Source organism: Pleurodeles waltl, chromosome 1_1, assembly GCF_031143425.1.
Source record: "Pleurodeles waltl isolate 20211129_DDA chromosome 1_1, aPleWal1.hap1.20221129, whole genome shotgun sequence".
NCBI classification, from domain to species: Eukaryota; Metazoa; Chordata; class Amphibia; order Caudata; family Salamandridae; genus Pleurodeles; species Pleurodeles waltl.
The window spans coordinates 841,851,320-841,870,436 of NC_090436.1; the positions used below are offsets into that span (position 1 = coordinate 841,851,320).

The 19,117-nt window shown below is 41.4% G+C and overlaps 1 protein-coding gene across 2 annotated transcripts in view; it reads left to right on the forward strand.

Moving 5' to 3' along the window:
* LOC138288004 (annexin A1-like) overlaps positions 1 to 19,117 on the forward strand; it is a 196,537-nt gene that overhangs the window by 140,746 nt on the left and 36,674 nt on the right. For both annotated transcript variants that reach the window (XM_069229095.1, XM_069229103.1), the window contains 3 exons: positions 4,226 to 4,282; positions 17,256 to 17,349; positions 18,639 to 18,734. In XM_069229095.1, the coding sequence (XP_069085196.1) occupies positions 4,226 to 4,282; positions 17,256 to 17,349; positions 18,639 to 18,734 (247 nt within the window). The remainder of the gene's footprint in view (positions 1 to 4,225; positions 4,283 to 17,255; positions 17,350 to 18,638; positions 18,735 to 19,117) is intronic.

The window sequence follows — 19,117 nt, forward strand, 5'->3', positions numbered from 1 at the left end:
ATTTGAACAATAGATATTGAAACGACCTATATCTCAAAAGCCGTTTTGTTTGGCACGTGATTGAATTGAATGACGGATATCCAAGTGGATGATACCCCTATGATGGACTAGATTGAGCAGTGTTAGTGAACACCCGAAGGTGGATTACCAGCACTAAAGGGAGACCATTTTGATTACATTCAGTCATGAGTTGTAGATATATATGGATTAATATTTGTGATTTTCATTGTCATTTGATGCAATGATATTGTTGTTTGTGATATGTGTCATTGTGAATTGTCCTTGTCATGTTTGTTTGTTTTGCTACTAGTTCATTGGCCAAGGGGGGGTTATTGATGTATGTTGAAAATACAATATATATAATTTTGAAGATATTTACAGATTTGGAACAAACTGTGATTGTGAATAAAGAAGAAATCAGTCTGATTTCAGTCTCTGTCCTTTTGGATTGAGCTGACGTTCTAAAAATTTAGGAGAGTGATACATTATTTACGTTTGGTTACGGCATCCCTACCTTGCCCTTTATGTCAATTTTTTGCCTTTTTTTAGGACTTGGTGAAAGTGATGAAAGTTATTATTACTATTTATTACTTGCAAAGCGCATTAGAGTCTGGTGCTTTATGAGCAACAACTGCAGATTGCAGTCAAGAATGACATGAATTTAACAAAACTAAAATGTTTCCAGCACTCATCTATAGGCCAGCTAGTTGTCTAGGCGTCTTCTCCGAGAGTACAGAGTATTTTGAACTTTATGCTTAAATACTTCATACTAGAAAGAATAGACAAAGCATATGTAATCCTTCCTAGTTTGGCTATTAAAAGAGAATTACTGTGGATACCATTAACATATTTCCTAAACAGATAGGCCTGTCACTGTTACTTACACATAGTTGTAATGAGGAGGTTCCTACACCTCCTTGAAAACTGGGTTGACTGCAGAAGCCCCCTAATGCCCCCCCCCCCCCCATTTTTCACTTATTCTGGTGTTTTTCTGACTGATGGTGCCCTGCGCACTGCTTACCAGTCCCAGGGCCTGTGCTCTGATTAAAATGAGTATGCAAACTAGGGCAATTATAATTGACTATGCCAACCTACATATGTGTCCCTAGTATATGGTTGGGCATGTAAGATTAGGGACCCCAGCATAGATAGTACCTCCATAGGGGTACTGCTGAGGTGCCCAGTGTCAATTTAAGGGCAGGCCTGCAAATTTGACTCAGGAATTAAAAGTACTTCCAAAGTCTCAAACTACCTTATTTTGACATATAAGGCCCTATTGGGTGGGTTCAATGTAACTATAAGCAGGGAACATATAAAAGATGTTTTATAAGCCCCAGTGAGGAAAAATAGCCAAATTTGTTTTTTCTTTCATTGTAGTGAATGGGCTCCATAGGCTAAAATGGGGAGATCTTATTGTAAGTTAATATAGTCTCAAAAGGAGCTAAATATTTCAAGTTTCCTACCAAACTGATTGTTATAACAAATCCAACAACTTGCCATTAAATGTAATATAAATAGTTCAGGAAAAGAGGTTTAGAACCCCTACCTGAAAGTTGCCAACTTCAGCCCTGTAGTGCCCTGGCCAGACTGCCTTGATGAGGTGTGAAGTGGCCTGGGCTGAAGACAAAGGAAGTGCCTAGAGGAGGAGATCTGCCTCAGCAGATGGTGAAACAGGATGGGGGGGGAGCAGCCAAACTGGTCTTCAAAGGAGGGAAGGACATTTGGAGCAGCTCAGGACCTCCCCCATTCCCTGCAAACGCAGGAAACCAGGTGCCCCCTTCATTAGATTAGGAGAGGGCAGGAAAGGGGTGTGTTAAGGAATTGTAGTCTCACCAGTGTGTGGACACAGCCAGACCTAACCCCCAAAATTCAGATTCTGCCATTTTGGATTTTTAAAGAATGTTGCTCCTGGGATTGATTTTTGTCATACTTCACAGGAAGTGGTCATCCAAGAGAGTGATGGCCTGCCTGTGATTGGCAGTGGCCCCCCACCGCTTTCATTCCCAGAAGCAAGGATAAATATGGCAAAGCTGCACCCACACCTCAGATCTCTAAAAGGAACAAGAAAAAGAAGAGGGAGGACTGCCCTGCTGGACCCCTGAACTGCACTTGGAATCTGCAATCTGAAGGACTGCTCCAGCTGCACACAGGCTTCGACACTAAAAGGGCTTTGTCTGTCTTCAACTGCTTCAAGAAGGGACTCCTTGTAAGCTATAAGTACAAAGGAGCTGCCCAGAGTCCCCCGCATCAAGTCCCGCAAGAACAGCCCAGCTGACCAGCGTCCAGTGGCCATTTAAGCATTCTGACCAGGTGCATTCTGGGAATTGTAGTCCCAACTCGCAAGAAGCAACTCCGATCTTTTGGAACCTTGAATAAAGTTGTGGAGACTTCAAGGACCCAAAAAGGACCTCTGGAAGAAGATCCAGAAGTTTGGAGACATTTAGAGCAACTGTTGGAAACAGCTCCATGAGTGGAAGTGGTGCATTGTGGGAGTTGTAGTCCCAGACCCCAAGAGGCAAACCAGAGCCTCTGAACCCTTGGCTGGTGCTGTGGACCACTTTCCTGTATCAAGAAACACTTCTGAAAGTAAGTGTAACAGTATTACATCGTGGGTGGCCTGAACTCTGAACTTTGTCCCTATCAAGTGTGACATTTTTTAACCCTTTGAGTGCTATTTACTTCGAAGTGCTAAAATTACTTTTAATCTTTTAAAATTCATATCTCTGGTTTCCTTTTTTGGATTTTTGTAATTTTAGTACGATATTAAAGATAAAAATATAATCTATTTTTATAAATTGGAGCTTTATTTATATTGTGTTTTACGTTTTACTTATTCACTGTTTTGTGATCTTTAATTTCTTTACACACCTCTCTCCTAAATTAAGCCTAACTGTTTGTTGCTAAACTAAGAAGGGTTGAGCTGAGATAAATTTTTTGAGACCTAACTTAATCTAGTGGGGGTTAGTGGCCTATTGCTAAGTGGAGGTACTTCCCTGCCCTTACCAATAATTAACTTTCCAAAAGTTCTAATTTGAATGTTTTCTATGCATTATTTATATATTTTTTTAAAGCATCCATATATGTCAGTTGTTTGTTTTTTAAGTAGCATTTTGCCATAAGTAGTATTTAAGACAAAATGTATAATAATGAATATTTCCCAAATGCTATAACTTTTATCCTTCCTCTTCTGTTTTCAACTTTAATGTAAAATCAAGCAAAAAAATGGGACTTAGTTGAAGCTGACAGGTTGCTAAATTGTATTGTAATGTGTGCTTTATTCAAATGTTTTTAAATATTGATTAAAAATGCCAATAAAGACTTTAACTTACTTTGTTACTTATATGTATTGCATTTTCGACAGTTCTGTCACTGACCAAATAAGGTAGAAACATGAAACCCATTCTTCCTGAACTGGAATGTCCAACTATACAGAGAGATGAAAAGTTGCACTGAGCGGGCCAAATTAACCTCCTCATAAAGACATATTCAAAGTTTAACAGAAACACAATTTATGGCACTAGAAAGAGAATTGCAAGTACTTGGCTCGCAACTTCTGTAGTTGTAGACACATGGAAATTCACAGTACGTTTGGGACCATCGCCCGTGACTTTTAACAAGGAACATTCGCCGTTGAATATTGTATATATTCGAATAGTGCACAATGCATAACGGTTATTTCATAGATTGAGATGCTCTTAAATTATGTGTTGTTGCTTTAATGTTTGCTACATTAAAGTGATTTTCAATGAGACATTTGAAGATGATTCAATAAAATATTTTCATTTAACCACTTCCTCCCGACCGCCTTTTCCATAAGATCTAACTCTGTGTGAAATTTAGCAGGGTAGCTTTACTTCGCTATGGATTCTTTGAGCTCAACCTTTCTAGCACCGAAAAATTGCATTTTTAACATTTTACCTTATGGTTTACTGCTCGTTCAAGATGAGCTGATGTTTCTTGAATCGATAATATCACACAGTTATTGAAGGATTGCCAGACTCAACACAGCTAAATCAAAACCCAAATATGGGATACTTTGCACATGTGAAACACAATATATATTTTTTTATTTTGAATAAATTGTTACACGTGTATATTAGATCTCTATTTCGTGGAAACTAAATGCAAGCATGTGTTATTATTTTTTCCTTGTTCTTTTAAAAAAACAAATCGTGAAAACATGTAATAATATTGGTTAATGTGATACGCTATATATTCTTTATAGGGCGATCGAAATGAGGACAACCGTGTAGATGAAGCGCTTGCAGACAGAGATGCAAAAGTAAGAATGTGCTACCTAATCTGTCGAATTCTTTAAGAAAATGACCGCTGTTCTCAGATTGAAATTATGTTATGGAGTGAGTTCAACTGTTTTGTTATCTAGCTTTCAATTTGCAATTTCAACAAGCATCCCTAGCTCACAGCGCGGGAAGTGTGAGAGGAGAACGCTGCAAAAAGGAAAGAAGGGTGAAAGTCCGCTTGGCTGAGAAGTGAAAGCTCTTCCACCCTGGCGCTGTTCTGTCTCTCTCCCCTCTATACCAGCTGTAAGCCCACTGGAGGAGCTCCATCAGGTTTTTTAATGTTTGACATCACAGTCCTAAGCTCTGATGGGAACGTGGTGCTCTCAAGGTGTAACCTCTACCTTAGAAGAAGTTGACTACTACAAGCTTATGCTTGGCTAAGAACAGACTAATGCTGGTGACAATTTGTTGTAAATCAGGGGGCCCAGATCTATTGCTGGTGCCCATGTAAAGAAGGAGGCCTAGCAGCCACTCTTGAGAATCCATGCCATTGCCCATTGATGAGATTTACGCTTTACTAAACTCAGTGCACTGAGTAATGTGTAGTGTGAATGGGGCATTATGTGTAGGCTGTATAGTGGGGGTTACATTGAAGATTTACTGAGTGCCAGCACCATGTGATGGTTCTTCTTCAGGTTGTCTTTATCCATTCCAGTTAAAATAGCAATGTACATGCTGCCAATGGGTATAGATCTAGTGGTTGTATGTAGTCCCAGAGAGTTGTCCACAAACTGATAACTTTGAATTTGTCAGGTAGGTTCAAGATATGTGTTAGACATTAGATCTCTAGTTGACAGAGGTATGGACCCTGTCCAAGTAGGGACCACAATCCTAGTCAGGGTAAGCCAGTTATACACCCTCTATTAACCTGTGCTCACCCTCTAGTAGCTTGGCACAAAGCAGTCAGGCTTAACTTAAGAAGCAATGTAACACAATGAAAACACCACAAAATTACTCCACACAGTTTAGAACAATAGAGACTATTTATCTGAGTAAAACAAGACCAATACAACACAAATCTAACCAGTAGAAGTCGATATTTAATTTTTTAAAGTCTAAATGAAAAATGATGCTTAGAAGTCACTATTGGTCAAAGGTCTACTTGAGGTCACGAGGTCACAAGTTAAAAGTTCAGGCTAACTAAGATGGAGGGTAAGCTGACTACAGTGCCCATTCAGGTTCTGCTGAAACAGTACTTTTGATGGAGCCAAGTGTCAACATTTAGTGCACGATTAATCAGTTCTGATCGTAGCAGTCGGGTCCCACGTCAGCATCAAACTCTGTTGAAGTGAATGGGATGCAATGTCAGTGAAATGCATAGAGAATTGTATCGGGTTGCGCAGGCTGTGAATCTGCCGACATTGAACAGCCTTTGTATCGGTGCAGCGGACATTCTCATGCACTCAGGATGATGCATTGTTTTTTACAGAACTCAGCTGCAGAACCCAATTGTGAGGCCCAGGACTCACAGATGGCAGGGTACAGCAGCACCTGGACAGCTCCACGAAGTCTTAGATGTTGCTGAGACTGCAGATGAACAGGGGCAAGCCTGCACTCCCTTGGTGTCACTCTAGTCAGCAAGATGGGTCCATTCCTTGTCCTCAGCAGGGCAGAGATCAGCAGGCAGCTGGGCAGCTCAGCAAAACAGAGAAGCAGTTCCTTGAAGCAGTCAGTCCAGGCAAAGTGACAATTTCTTTAGCACACCAGTTTACTTCAGCAGTGTTCTTCCCCAGTCCACAACTGATTTGATTTGCTAGGGTTAGAGTCCCAGTACTGATTCCAAAACTGCCTCTGAAGTGTGGATGACTTCGAAGCAGCTCCTTGAAGTCCACAGGCCCCCCTTTCATCCCAGCCCAGGCTCCAGACTATCAGTAGGGGGTAATCAGCCTCGCACTACTGTAGCATGAGCAATTCCTCCCGTGTTAATCTGTGACAGTGAGACCAGAATAAAGAAATCTGCTCTATCCCAGTACATTGCTTCAGTGTGTAGCTCAAATGTTAGGCCCAGGCTAGCCTTGTTAGCTGGACAAGTAGATTATAGGATATGGCATATTTGAACTCTAAACGTTCACTTAGGACACTTGGGGGGTTATTCTAACTTTGGAGGAGGTGTTAATCCGTCCCAAAAGTGACGGAAAAGTGACAGATTTACCACCAGCCGTATTACGAGTCCATTATATCCTATGGAACTCGTAATACGGCTGGTGGTATATCCGTCACTTTACCGTCACTTTTGGGACGGATTAACACTCCTCCAAAGTTAGAATAACCCCCTTGGTGTGATCACTGTTATTTTTTAAATGCAGGATTTTAATTTACTTGCATTTATGCACCATGTAATTGACTCTCAACATCCAGGCTTGCATACAGGGTTGCTGGGAAAACGGCAGGATAGGCCAGATTTGTCATAGCCCACTTGATACATTTCGGTATTCTCCATTGCACCTCTGCTGCAATGAGTAGCCACAATAAACACATGCCATAATAAGCCTGAGACTTAACAGAGACTGCAAGATACACTTGAACCTTTCCCTGTACAGCAGATGATTGGCTATGTGGCCCATTTTGATTTAAGTATAGCACCGCTGTTGTGTAAACACCATAAATGTCCAAAAGTTTGCAATAGAAGATGTTAGAATAACCTTTTCTTTGCAATATTCATATTTCAAAGTGTCCATCATTCATATCTATACCTAAAAGACCTAGGACTAAATTGAGAGTTAGGACAGGGGCATTTATAGCTGTAACAGTAGCATATGCTTCCCCATGTCATGGCAACTGTAAATATTTCAATATTTAAAGTATTGTGCAATGTTGGCGGAGGTTTCTCCATCAAAGTGAGACTATCCACTTTGTCCACTTTGGGGAACCCTCTCTAGTGGGTGATCAACCGAATCCCATCCATGCTAGAATAATTTTTGTCACCAATAATAGTTAGTGAAAATGTATTTATGGTAACCACCTCACCCCAGGAAAATATGGACTATTTAGACCAAAACCTTTGATTTTCTTTTTCAGATGTGTTTGTCTAGTTAGTTAAATAGAAACAAATGAACACTAAACCAACCAGCATGCATTACATTTTTCACATATTAGGTCCCTGACTGGAACCAATCTAGGTAACCAGCAAAGAGGAGATGACCCTTAAAATACATTGAAGGTGTGCATGTATTGTGAGAGTCCATATAGCCCTATAACTTAGGAATATATCCTCTATAATGTCACTGCCACAAGACTTACCCTTAGTGTAAGTCTTTCACACTTTCTCATGTGAGTTAACTCTGAACTCTCCTTGAGCCAATGAGTGAGAGAAACCTCCACTGGCAGCATTTCTGCCACCTTAGGCACATTAAATAAGGCAATTGGGAATCTGCTACCTTATGGAACATTTTACTTTACCCCGTCCTCTAGTTGGCTTAGCTCTGGAATATCAAGGTAGAAATCATGATGGCACCACATACTGTGCACACAATATCAAAGGGCAAAATATTAAAAGGTAAATAGGTACATATTTTCTATACCTAACTCTGCATGTACCTTGATGATCGGCATTTGCATGCTACCTTCTATAGTTTCTGATGCATCACCCTAACTACTAAGATTAATAGACAGGACTTTGCAACAAAATAACCACTTCTAGTGGCAGGCTCTTAAAACAGGGAAATGTTTTGATTTCTTCCGCCTTTTCATATATTGCTTGTGTGCTGCACTGTACAACACACATCCAATGTGTGAAAAGTTTTAAAGTTAGTCTAAGCAAAGTTTTTCTACTGGAAGTGCACACTTACCATATAAATCCTATGTGGATGTCACAAACACATCTTTGCACTATGATGCAAAGGCACGGCATGCCACTAGGCAGTATTTTTGTCCGACTCAGCGGGACAAGAGAGCAGCTTTGCCACATCTTAGTAGATGTTTCTGTGACACCTTCTCCCTGGAATGTTCTGTAAACGTACCCCATATTGTACAAAATACAATTACTTTCATCACCAGGTAAGTAAGACTCAAACCATCTAGATATGTGAGTTTTAAATCCCCACTGCCTCCTGTAGCAAGCTGTCCCGGCTCCACTTGTGGAATGCACAATGTTTAACTGTGCAGGACTCTTTACAGAAAATCATCAATTTGTTGCCAAAAGTAAATGGAGTTTCATAGTTTTAGTGCAGTTGCAAAACACATTATTAAAAATCTCCCAGATTCACTTCTCAAGATATGCTGGTGTTGCCTGAAGTCATCAACTCCTGCTTTATTTGGTCATTGAGCAGAAAATAGTCGATGGGTAAAATTAAGTCATACCTCTTCACTCAACATTTCTTGGCCACTTTTTGTTACAGGATGTAACCAAATGAATCAGGTGATGGAAACAAGAGATGAGGACTCTGGATACAACTACTGATGTGACATCATCAGTAGATGATAAAGAGGATAGCTAAAATAGTCTGAGGGGCCCCTCGGGTGTCAGTCTGGGATTAGGAGGAAAACATCTATTATTCCATGACTGGTGGGTGGCAAGCTGTAAATTAATACTGTTGAATTAGGTGCTGAGTTTCATGAAGAGTGTGAAGTAAATTGGATGGATCGGTGTACATTTGGGCAGGTAGTAAGGACTTGAAGTGTATGGTTATGAGGTGGTCATCACAGGACAAGGAGAAAAGATTATTACTGGTGCCAGTTGCCCAGTTTTTCTGAGATAGCCATCAGTTTGTTTTAAATATGGTAAAGCTGTGTTTTTGCATAGCTAATCACAGTTTTAAAAGAATTGTGTATAGTTGTGAGCTTGTGAGCAATGAGGCTTTGCAACTTTGCATCACTACTACTTTCAATGGAGAGTCAAGAATACAAAGGTACAAACGTGCCCAGTGTACTGTAGTCTTATCTGAGGTCTTTGGGCACCAGAGGAAAATGCTATTACTGACTATATATATATGTTATAGTTAGGCTCATATTTTAACCTACAAAACCATAGAAATTCATCAGTAAAACTCAAGTAATTATAACTCATGCCCTATTGTAACTATTACTTGCGCTCCCGCCATGGACAGTTTTTGTGTCAAAAATGTTTCTGCAAATATTACATTGATATTATCATCGATGTTATCAAAGATCCAAGAGTGCCGTTATTTGTGGAGTACTTAGCAGTGCATGGTGAGGGCGAGAGTTATAGTTAACCTTAGGGCACGAGTTATAGTTACTTGAGGTAACTCTAGCTATAACTGGTGAATTTCAATGGTTTTGTATGTTTAAAATGTGAGTCTAACTATAACGTCCATGTAACCTATGATTTTTTAAGTGAATTTCTATGTTTTTTTAAATTCTATTTCCTAACTATAACGTCTCTGCAACCTTCGGTTTTTTCAGTGAATTTCTATTTTAAAAAAAATTCTATTTCCTAACTATAATGTCCCTGTAACCTTTGTTATTTTCAGTGAATTTCCATGTTTTTTTTTTAACATATAGTAATTTTTTTTACAATACATTAATCCAAAGACTGCTGTACACAGCCTTTGGTCGTGGGCAGTGGCTGTTGGCCACAGGGCCTGGTCTGCAGTCAGACTCTGAGGCCAAACCCCCTAAGCACCTAACTGTGCACCATGCACAGCCTTCGCTTGTACACAGCAGAGGTTGCACGCAAGACCTGGCCTGCAGCCAAACTCTGTGACCAACTCCCCCTAGCCACCCAACCCCATGCTGCACACAGCCCTTAAGCTGTGCATAGTGGGAGTTGGGCACGACCTCTCTGGGTGTGAGAATAGTTGTGACAGGGTGTATCTGGGGGTGAGAGTGGCTGTGAGAGTGTCCGTCTGGGTGTGAGAGTGCGTACATCAGTGCTTTAGTGGGTGCGTCAGTGTGTGTGTCTGTGAGTGGGTGCATGAGAGTGTCATTGGGTATGTGAGTGAGTGTGTGAGAATCTGAGTGGGTTTATGAGTTGGTGCATAACTGTCTGAGTGGGTCTGTGAGTGGGTGCATGAGGGTCTGACTGGGGCTGTGAGTGGGTGCACAAGAGTCTGAGTGGGTACATTAGTGGGAGAAAGAGATTGAAAGTGAGAGAGAGAGGAAGAGACTGAGAGAGAGAGAGAGAGAGAGAGAGAGAGAGAGAGTGAGTTTGTTAGGCTTTAATGTCTGATAAACTTAGAATGAGATATGTCTGGACAATTTGAAAATAAAAATGTACTTGTCATTTAAAGAGAGTAAGATCACCTTTCAGCACGAGCCTTAAACATTTCCATTTAAAAAAAAAAAAGGAGGGAAATGACCAGGGATACACTCGGACTTGAACCCTCAACTCTCAGTGTGAAGGTTTGTGACCTTCACACATGTGCTATTGATTTTTCTTTTTTAATAATTTTGTTTTGCCTTTGCTTCCCCGCTGATTTAAAAAAAATGTGTTTGACCATATGCCCTTTATGGGCTATCTGGGCCTTGAGGCTCCCGCATGGTCCCATTGCTCCAGTAACCAAGGAGGCGCTTTAAGTAGCAGCTCTGTGGTTGCTGGAGCAAACCTTTCATCCATAGCTGTGTGCAGAGAAAAGATATTATAACCCTGCTTTTTGACAGCGGGACCTGTTTGACAGGCCCTTTGTCAGAAAGCAGAGTGTTTGCTGTGGCTTTGACAGCGGCAGCCAAGCCACGACAAACAGCTATGTGGACACCTAGGAAAATTGCAGGAGTTGGCCCTGGGGGGGGGTGGCGGTCCCCAGGGCCATCCATGGCTCTGCAAGGGGGGCTGCTCAGCCCACCTCCAATGAGAATAGCCCCAGAGAGGTGGTGGGTCCCGGGACTGCAGGAGGTCCAAAACGGACCCTCTTTCTATTCTTTTAACATATGCCCTGGGAGGTGTTGGTCCCTGGGGCTGAGGTGGAGGGGGGCACACAGCCTCCTGAACAAAATTAGATCAACACCCCAGGGAGATGATGGTCCTTGGGGCTGTGGAGGGCCACATGACCTCCCCGCACACATTTAAAAAAATGCCCTGGGGAGGTGGTGGTCCCCGGGGCTGTGGGAGGGCCAATCAACCCCCCCACATTAACTTTGATTAATGCCCCAGGGTTGTGGCAGTCCGTGGAGCAGCCAGAGGTGGCCAGATGCCCCCCTCACTCAAATAATGCCTCCAGGACTAGGCCACACCAGGGGCTTTAACATTACAAAGCACAGGAACCATTGCTTTGTTTTTTTTATAATGTTTGCCACGGTTTTGTGACCTCATCGCGATTTTGCAGCAAAAAAAAAAAAAAATGCTTTTTAGCCCTGAGGCATTCCCTCTGGGATCCCACCACCAGAGCTAAGGAGTTAGGGGGACTCTACCCTGGCCCCTTTTCTTTATTTTTAACCTTTTTTGTGAGACTCAGCTGAAGCCGAGTCCCAACATGGCTGACAACACATCCTTGTTGAAATGTTGTCAGCCAATCACATCTCAACACAGAATCGAGAGGGGTTGCGAATCCTTTATGACCCTATATATACAAATTAAAATTTCCCTTAATTTCTTTAAAACTATTGAACAGATTTACACCAAATAACAAAAAGGCCTTTTTCTGGACCAAGCGCTACCTTTTTGCCATATTTGGCGTAATTCCGTTGAGTGGTTTTGGCGCTATCGCCATTCAAAATCCCTATGGAAAAATGAATGGGGATAACATGTTTTGGGGCCCACTTTTTTCTCAGCCCCTGCTTGACGGACCACCCCAAACCTTTCCAAACAGGAAGTGAAGTAACATCCATTGTTTTTTGAAAAATTTCTTGAAGATTCATCAAAAGGCACTAAACTTGTTAGCAAAACAACAAACGCCTTTTCTATAGAAACTAGGTCCTAACTATAACTACCACTAGGTAATTAATATATATATGTATAAGTATATATATTTATATAAACATGCATGTATGCATATACTGTAAAAAACAAAGGTTACAGGGACATTATAGTTAAGTTCTGAATTTACTCGTACAAAACCATAGAAATTCAGCAGTTATAGTTAGAAGTCTTTCAAGTAAATATAACTCGCGCCCTAAGGTAACTATAACTTGCGCCCTTGCAGTTTTCCTATCAATAATGTTTTTGCAAACATTGCAGTGATGTCAAAGATGCCATACAAGATCTCATCAATCAAATAATATGTGGAGTAATTAGCTGTGCATGGCGAAGGTGCGAGTTAGAGTTACCTTAGGGAGTGAGTTATAGTTACCTGAAAGACCTCTAAGTGTAACTGCTGAATTTCTATGGGTTTGTATGAGTAAATTCAGCGTCTAACTATAACGTCCCTGTAAGCTTTGTCTTTTTTTGTGAATTTTTTAATGCAAAGTAATTGTAATCACTACATGTTATTCCAAACCCTGCCATGCAGCCAAGCCCTTATAACCACCCAACCCCACGTCGCACATAGCATTCGGCTGTGCGCAGCTCTGGTTGGCCACAATGCTTGTCTCGGTCAGTGGATGTGTGAGTGAGTGTGTGAATGTCTGAGTGGGTCTGAAAGTGGGTGTGTGAGTCTATGAGTGGATCTGAGTGGGTGCATCGATGTCTGAGTGTGAGTGGGCACCTGAGCCCCTGAGTGCACGTATGAGTAAATGAATTAGTGTATGAATGAGTCTGTGTTTTTTTTCAAATTTTTCCATAATCGCAAACAATTCATGGAAACAAAATTTACAAATTTTCATCAATATTGCGTGCCATGATGCAAAATTATATTAAACTTATTCGCCACTATAACACTCCTATATCACACCCCTTGGATCAGGATACCTTCATCCTAACCCCTTATGCCACTTTCAATTGGAATTTTCAACCCCTGGGACCTTATCAGTGAAATGAAATGGCACTCACAACTTGGCAACTTTCTAGTCATGTTGCGGTCATCCAATTACAACCTCATCCGTGTGTTTGACAGTTCAGGTGCCAAAGAGGCGAATGAGTCTGAGACGTCATCATTGATGTCTGCAAAATATCCAGAAGCAGTTTGTGTAAAAGCTGGAGTTGTGTTCATTGGTGGAGTTGGTGTTTCTCGCGGTGGCACAGAATAAATCTCACCATCTGTTTGTGTTGAAGCTGTATCAAAGCGGTCAACTATTTCTGTATCATTTGATTTTAGTGGAAGCAATGCAAGATCATTTTCCACCCTCCCCATGGTCGCAGAAGTGTCAATGTTGCAGCTTAGAACTTGTGGAGGAACTTCTTGACCAGTAGTGAGAGGGATTCGGGAACTACCGGGTGTTCCTCTTGGTCTGCTGTGTAGGATCGGCCACATGGTGTAATTTGACATTGTCGATGGAGGCAAAACGATTTTCTTTGGCACCTGTCAGCGGCGGTAGAATTACACTTCTGGTACCGTGTATTCCCAAGACTGGGACTGGTGCTAGATAGGAAGGACCAAATTCCTTTTTCACAGCAACCCTTTCATGTACTAGGTCCCCTACTCTAGGAATCCAGCCGGTAGGCTTTACAGGTACATCCTTGATTCCTGTGGAGGCAGCACTGATAGAAGAATTGTCATCACGGAACTGTTGCAATTCCTGTAAGACAATGACACGTTCATTTATGTCAAAAGGTGTTTCTGCCTCTTCCAAGCTAGGGCCATCAAGATCAGGAACATACATTTGAGTTCCGAACAGGCACTCATATACAGTATGAACCCCCAGGGACATTCTAGGCAGATTGATAAGTGCTCTCTGAACTCCATACAGGTGATTAAGCCAACTACGACCCGTACCTAAGACTCTGGCTTTTAAGGATTGCTTTAAATGACAGTTAAATCGCTTCATGACACTATTTCCCTCTGGAGGAAATGGAGAATAGTACTGGAGTTGGACCCCTAACTAAGCCATGGTCTCCCTGAAGGCCCTTGAGGCGAAAGCAGGGCCCTTGTCCGAATGGAAAGCTGCAACCGCATATGCACCGATAAAGACTCGCAAATCTTTAATAACAGTCTGAGCGTCAGCTGAGCGTTGTGCCCACACCGATAAAAATCTGGAGCAAGAATCAACAGCGACTAATATATATTTGTATGCACTATCCGGTATTATGGGACCCAATGCTCCAAGAACACACATTGCAATGGTTTATTTGAAATCAAGAGGGGTGTCTGCGGAGGGCGATTGGCAGTGGAAACTTTAATTTGTAGGCAGATGTCACAGGAAAGGACATACTGCTTGGTCTCTTTGTAGAGGCCTGGCCACCAATAGCAGATTTGTAAGACTGAGATTGTAGCCGCCATGCCAGCATGGGCAGATGCCACCCCTTCATGCGCTGCTTTAATCAATTGTGATCTTATATCTCTGTTGGGAATATCTTGTACCCCTATGCCTGGTATCTTAACCTTAGCATTCAGCATACCTCCCATTCGGTAGGAATATTTGTCAGGAAATCCTTTTGGATAGGGCGTACCATCCTCCGTAGCTGTCACAGCAGCCCATATGTCTGCGTCCGGTTTTGAACTCAAACGAGTTACTGCAGCAACAGCAGCCACTGCTGACTTTGCGGCTTCATCAGCCAATGTATTCCCAGCAACGTGTATTCCAACGCGCTGGGGTCCAAGTGTTTGTACAACATCTCTATTTTTACTTATTTATGGATGCTGAACGTATCCTGTTATTATCTTTGGATATCAGGCTGTTAGATGAGATGAGATGCAGTGCCAGAACAGTTTTATATATGTTGTGGCTGCAAGGCCAGTATCCTTTGGGGCACCTGCAATGCTGTGTTATAATCACTATTTATTTCACTATTAGCCCATATATGGTCTGCAATGTGGACATTTTGTACTCTGAGATCCACAAACCTCAGATGAGATTAACACCTCTGCACAGTCCTGTGCTAGGAAGGTTATGTCAGAAGCACTGTTTGGAGGATGTATGCATGCCATTGCAGGGGCGCAGGCATAGCAACACCAAGAATCAGACAGGCCAGTTTTGTGATTCAAGACATGTCTTTTTCTGAATTTGTCAGTCGTAGACATGCACACTTTTTCAGTGTTCACTGTGGAAGGAATGACAGTCTGGTTGAAGCTGAGAACATGTCTGTGGTTTCTGATGCTTTTTTTAATCTGGGCTAGTGCACAATCCAAGGTGCCGTTTGTGAATGGTAGCTAATTTAGATAATCATTGAACAACAGCAGAACTTCATTCTTAGTACATCCATAGTGAGGGGGAATGCTTTTCCTCAATGAATGAAGGAGTGGGGGGGGTGTCTGAATATTTTCTCTGACCCTTTCCAAGGCAAAGCATGATCTATGATTAAGGATGGGATGTCTACAGAAAATGTGTATTTATCTTTCTTGGATTTTGACATGACATAAAGTTGTGGGACTTTAGACCTAACCTAAAAGAAGTCCTGACAAGGTTGGCCATTCATAACTAAACTTGTACACAACATTGACAGCTACTAGAGAATGGGCTATGTAAAGGGTTTGTCATGTTCCGTAATGGCAAAGACAAAAAACAATGATATAATAGAAAGCACACTCATGGTTCATCTCAACACAGGCATTTTCTGCTTTCACTTTTTTTTGGTCAAAGACAGTGATAGCTGATACTTCAGACAGGGGATAGGCAGGCCATACAACCACATATACTCATGTTCATCCATCTGCATGCACACTCATTTATATTCATCCATCCCAAGCACACACACATACACTCATCATACGCAGCTACACAAGCACATACACATGCACACACCCATTCACTGCATGTACGAACAAATACAGATTTATTCATACATACACACATGCATGCACCAAACATTAAATATTTTTTTAAAAACTTACCAGGCTGGAGTGGTGCTCTCAGAAGGGTGAGGGAAGCCTCAGTGGTTTCTGGAATATGGGGACTGCTGCCTCCTGTGTTATGCCTAACCACAACAAGCTCAGCCAATGGGAGGAGACAGCAGTTCCTTAATTGTCACAGAGTGGTTTGGGGTTAGTGACATTGCAGGCCCCACCCTGCCCCACTCTGTGATGAGGCATCACTGATGGACAGTCAGTCCTGGGCATATCAGGGCTTAAAACTGAAGTTCTCATATCAGAGTCTATTTGTGACATGCCCATCATCATGAGGGGTAGACCTCAAAGCACTTTGTCAGTTTGAGGTGGTCCCGCCCGGAGGGCTGTGAAATCTTCAGCCTGCAAAGTTCAGCTCAGACAGTCTGGTGTCTGAGCATTTAGCACATGTACAGCACCTGGCTGCCTGACCTGAACGTGAATACTGTTTGTCAGGACAGACACTCTTCATGTCTGCAAAAATTTAGAAGATGGAGCACATCCACCCTTAGGGACAGGCTGCTATTGCACAAAGACATACCAAATAAATAGGGTGCACTTTCTGATGCCACAGCCATTGTAAGCTGCCAGTAAAAGAGGTGATCCTAACAGCGGAGTACTCATTAACACAACCATCTGAAAATCCGCTATCCTTCAACATCTCAAAGAGGCAGGGAATTTGAGAGTTTGGCTGAAGAGGACATTTGCAAGTTTTTGTTGGATGCTGTTTTACTGACAACTTCTTTTAATGAACCATTTGTGGCATATGTGCCTTTGATATTACATGTAATTCTTCTTGGTGTGGCCTCCTGCTCACAACCAAATCACTTTGTGCAGCATCTAAATTCTGATCATTCTACCTTTGAGGTTCACATCACTGAAGCCTACTGTCTTTATATGGGCTTACACTTCATTGAGATGTCCGTAAGAATATTTAACTGGAAAAGCTAATGTACGTATACTGTCTTTTAGGTGGTGTAATATTCATCAATGATATTTTGTACAAAAATGTGTTTTTAACCTAATAGTTTGACAGAATATAATTTGTTTGAAACTGACATTGTGTGCTATTTTATAACCACCAGCTGTAAACTTATTAGACAAGTGATTTCTTTCAGAATAGACTCAAGAAATATGACAGTTATTCGCTTCCTTTATGAAATCAACATCAGCATATGTATATAATTTGTGTTCTGTTAATTAGGCATTATATGAAGCTGGAGAGAAGATTAAATCAGCAAACGTGGATGTGTTCATAAACATTTTTACTTCAAGGAGTTTGGGACAACTTAACAGAGGTAGGGTACTTTTGTAGCAAATTTAAACTTAAACACTAATATAAGTAAAAACAAATTTATGAATTTGTCTTTGAGGTGACACAAAGAACTGAGTAATAACTAGCATGTACTGTAAAGAGAGATGTGCGAAGTCGTGAACCGATTAGCACGTGCAGCAAGAAAACAAATCAAATCAAATAAAAAGATTTCTAATAGAATCTCATTCCCTCACATCACACTCTTTAGCATGAGACCAACCATTCTGATATTCTAATAAAGGTCTTTCTTTTTATTTTATTTTTTAATTTACGGTTCATTTGTCAGCATCATCTGCACCCGATCACATTCCCCTTCCGTAGGATACTTAGGGGCATATTGATACTTTTTGGTGCAAAACTGCACTAACTCAGTTTTGCATCAAAAAGTTTTGCACTGGCTTGCACCATTCCTGAGCGCCAGCCGGCCACCATATTTATGGAATGGTGCAAGCCGGTGCAAAGGGTGGGCTAGCGTTAAAAAAATGACATTAGCCGGGTGGGGTTTGTGGTATGGGAGAGGGGGACTTTGCACCAAAAAATGACATTAGGCAGGTTAGAGTATGCCATGGCCATTTCACCCATTACCATGTAGGGAGGCCCATTTCAGGGCCCCAATGGCATTTTAAAAGATAAAATAAAATATTTACCTGTACTTACCTATACTTACCTGGGATGGGGTGCCCCGTCCTCCGCTGTCCCTCTGGTGTGGGTGGGGTGTCCCTGGAGCCTGAGGAGGGCATCTGTGAGCTTATTCCATGGTGTTCCCCCATGGAAACAGGCCCACATGTACCCTAATGCCTGCCCTGACCCAGGCATTAAATAATGGTGTATAGCAAGCTTTGCACCATTATTTGACCCCTTCTCCCCCCGTGTGTGATTTTAGCACCGGGATAAATATGGCGCTAAGACCAGAGTCATTTTTTGCGTGGGAACTCCTACCTTGCATCTCATTGAAGCAAGGTGGGTTTCCACATCCAAAAAATGACTTTAACTCCATAACTAAAGTATAAATATGGAGTTAGTTTTATACCGAATTTGCGTTAAAAAAAATTACACAAAATCAGCACAAAACAATTATAAACATGCCCCTTATATTGCTCAATAACAACAGGCTGTTTCATTACATATGAAGTTAAAGTTGTATATGAAGCACTAATTTGTGTTAAAACAGGCTTATTGTTTAATTGTTGTGTGTCTTACATATTTCATGATTGTAAAGAAAGTAAGCAGAACCGGTAGTTTCTGCTTTAATAAAACTGCTTATTTATTTAGTATTTCAGATGTATCCAAAATACAGTAAGGCTGATGTTCACAAGGCGTTGACTCTGGAGATGAAAGGAGACATTGAAACCTGCCTGGTCGAAATCCGTATGTATCTGCAATTTCTGTTCCTAAATTGTTAAAGAATTAATTGCTATGATGTTTTTTGTTTTAGAAAATATGATTACGTTTCTATTTTTGGACTGTGAAGCAGCGTTGTTGACTGGCTGAGACGTTTGATTTTTTTTTGTATTCTATTAAACTCTGTTACTTACTCTGCCTCTGGAGTATAAAGAAATGTCGGCTGGTGTACTATGTTATTTACTTATTTTAGAGTTTCCTAGCAGACTATAAATGGTACTTCTCTGCTATTTCTCAGCGCCCCATGTTCTGGGTTTTCCTAAAATGTATTGTGATATTCAGATGTTTGCTTCCCTTATTCATTGTTTTTTTACTCCCTATATTTCAGCGGTAACTTCGCTGTTGTATTA